This window comes from Chaetura pelagica, unplaced genomic scaffold, assembly GCF_000747805.2.
Source record: "Chaetura pelagica isolate M959 unplaced genomic scaffold, ChaPel_1.0 scaffold493, whole genome shotgun sequence".
NCBI classification, from domain to species: domain Eukaryota; kingdom Metazoa; phylum Chordata; class Aves; order Apodiformes; family Apodidae; genus Chaetura; species Chaetura pelagica.
In genome coordinates, this window is record NW_009952696.1 from 32726 (window position 1) to 35342 (window position 2617).

The following is a 2617-nucleotide window of genomic DNA, read 5'->3' on the forward strand; positions in this document are numbered from 1 at the left end:
GCCAGCGGCCCCGGGGCTGGCACAGCAGCGCTGGCCTTGGCCCCGCGGCCCCAAGAGCCCCTGGCCCCTCCTTCCCACGAGAGGTTCCCACGACCTGCAGCTCATCCTGCTCACAGTGGGCAGCCAGGCCCCATCTGGGGGCTGAGCAGGGGCTGCTGCCAGTCCTCAGCTCCCCCCTGCCCACCCCAGTGCCTCAGTTCCCACACCCAGCCCGGGTTTGTGCTGGATCCCTGCTCCATGCTGTGTCCCAGCACCCTTCACCCCCACATTGCCTCCAGGGTGCAGAAAGCCCCCACCTCCCAGGAGCCCCCTCACCAGGGGAAACTGAGGCACAGACAGCAAGTGCCTTTAGAATGGCTCCTGTGTTGCCAGGTTGGCAGAGCCACTGCCTGCACCCCTGCCAGGGGGCTGGGGACCAGGGCAGGGTGGCACTGGAGCTGGCTTTGCCCACAGCATGAATCTCTGCCCAGGTCCCCCCTGGCCTGGCACCAGCCCCTCACACTGGAGCCAGTGGTACCAAAAGACCTTTATTTCCAGGGTTGGTGAATGGTGAGTCCCGGCAGCACCAGAACTGTGCCAGCTGTGCCCTGCTCACCAAACCAGCACACGGCAAATCCCACCCAGGTGGCTTTCAGGAATAAATACAGCAACAAGTGCCAGGGCAGCAGTGTCACCTCCCAGCACATCCCGTGTCTGTCCCCACTGAGCACCCTGTACACACTGGCTCTGGGCCCACATCCAGGGCCATGGTGTGGCAGAGCATCCTGCTCTGGGGCTTCTGGGCTCTCCTCCCTCCCACGAGGCTCAGGGCTGGCAGAGCTGCTGGAGGACACGGATGATGTGGCTGGAGGTGCCAGGGGCACAGGGCTGGGGACAGCTCCGGAGCAGGTTTGGCCCCATGCGCTGGGCATGATGGAAGAGCTCCCGTGCAAACACTGGCTCCACCTGCAGAGACACAGACCTGGTGGGCAAGGGACCCTGGGCCCCCATGGCCACAACCCCCCACTTGGCTTGGTGTCCCCCACACGTCTCATTGAGGTGCTGGAGCATGTCCAGAGAAGGCAACCGAGCTGGGGAGGGGTTTGGAGCACAAGGGAGGAGCAGCTGAGGGAACCAGGGGTGTTTAGTCTGGAGAAAATGAGGCTGAGGTGAGACCTTGCTCTCTGCAACTGCCTGAGAGGAGGTTGGTGCAAGGGGCAGGGGGTCGGTAACTGCTCCCAAGGAACAAGTGACAGAACAAGAGAAAATGGCCTCAAGTTGTGCCAGGGGAGGTTTAGATTGGATATTAGGAACAATTTCTTCCCCAAAAGGGTTGTCAGGCCCTGGCCCAGGCTGCCCAGGGTAGTGGGGGGGTCCCCATCCCTGGAGGGATTTAAAAGCCATGTAGATGTGGTGCTGAGGGACATGGGTTAGTAGTGACCTTGGCAGTGCTGGAGGAATGGTTGGGCTTTTCCAACCAGAACCATTCTCTGATCCTGTACTCACGTGGGCCATGATGAGCTTCTGGAAGTGGTGCCTGCTGCTGGTGGGGTACTCCTCCCCAAAGCAGAGGTGGATCTGGTACTGTGGTGTGGGCTGCCCCTGGCTCAGGTATCCCCGCAGCTCTGCAAGACACCGGCCCTCTCAGGGGACAGCAGGGTCCCCACAGCCCAGAGCAGGACATGCCCCTGTTCCCAAGGGATTGGGGTCTCCCAGGGCAGGGGCAGGCAGAGCCCAGGACAGCACTTACGCTGCAGGAACTGCTGAGTGTCCAACAGCTTGTAGGTCTTCTCCCTCTCCAGCTTGTTGGGCCAGTCCCTGTGCGGGGCCAGTGGCCCGTTCCAGTACACCCTGCCCTGGCACTGGCGCTTCATGAAGACCCCCTCGGGAGCCACCCAGAGCAGGACCCAGAGCTCCAGGTGGGGCAGGAGCCGCTCCAGCACGTCGGTCATACCGGCCCCCCGGCCAGCACCGCCCAGCGCCCGCGGGGAGGGAAACTCGCTCTGCTCCATGCAGGAGGGGCCGTAGAGGCTGTGGCTGTCGGCGGGCACGGCGCGGGAGGCGATGCGGCAGCCCTCGGCCGTGCGGGTCGTCACCTCCTTCACCAGCACGTCGCAGTAGTAGAGGCGGACGTGGAGCCAGCAGTCTGGGGAGAGTGGAGGGGCAACTCGTGCTTAGCCCGGGCTGGGGGGCCATCCAGGGCACTGCCCTGACAGCACGGCTCCTACCTGAGTGATTGACGTCCTCCACGGGGAGGTAGGACAGGGGTCCGGGGAGGAGGTGGCCATGGGTTGGGTTCCAGCCATAGAAGACCCCTCTCACGTGGTACCCTGGGCCAAGGCAGAGACAAGGTGGCAAAGGGATGTGGGCAGCTGTCCTCGCGGGCCCTCGGGTGCTGTCCTGGCCCCAGCCCTTGGGCCAGGAGGGCAACAGGATCCTTCCCACCCACTGCTGCCTGTTACTAGGCCATCCTTAAAGCCTGTGAGCACACAGGCATCATCCCCACAGCCATTCCCAGCACAAAGACTGCAGAAAGTAGGGCTGGTCCTGTCGGGCAGCATGTGCTGCTGCTGCCCCCGCCCCATCCCGCCGCCCGGGACCTTCCTCACCTCGCTCAGCCCGGTGGGCAGAGGGAACG

The 2617-nt window shown here is 63.8% G+C and overlaps 1 protein-coding gene across 1 annotated transcript in view; it reads right to left on the reverse strand.

Annotated features, from left to right (window-relative positions):
• Nucleotides 1–804: 804 nt before the first annotated feature.
• LOC104385530 (interferon regulatory factor 4-like) overlaps nt 805–2617 on the reverse strand; it is a gene marked incomplete at its 5' end in the record, with an annotated part of 8090 nt that continues 6277 nt past the window's right edge. The window contains 4 exons of the mRNA XM_009993998.1: nt 805–945; nt 1486–1604; nt 1730–2125; nt 2208–2309. Coding sequence (XP_009992300.1) covers nt 805–945; nt 1486–1604; nt 1730–2125; nt 2208–2309 — 758 coding nt within the window. The remainder of the gene's footprint in view (nt 946–1485; nt 1605–1729; nt 2126–2207; nt 2310–2617) is intronic.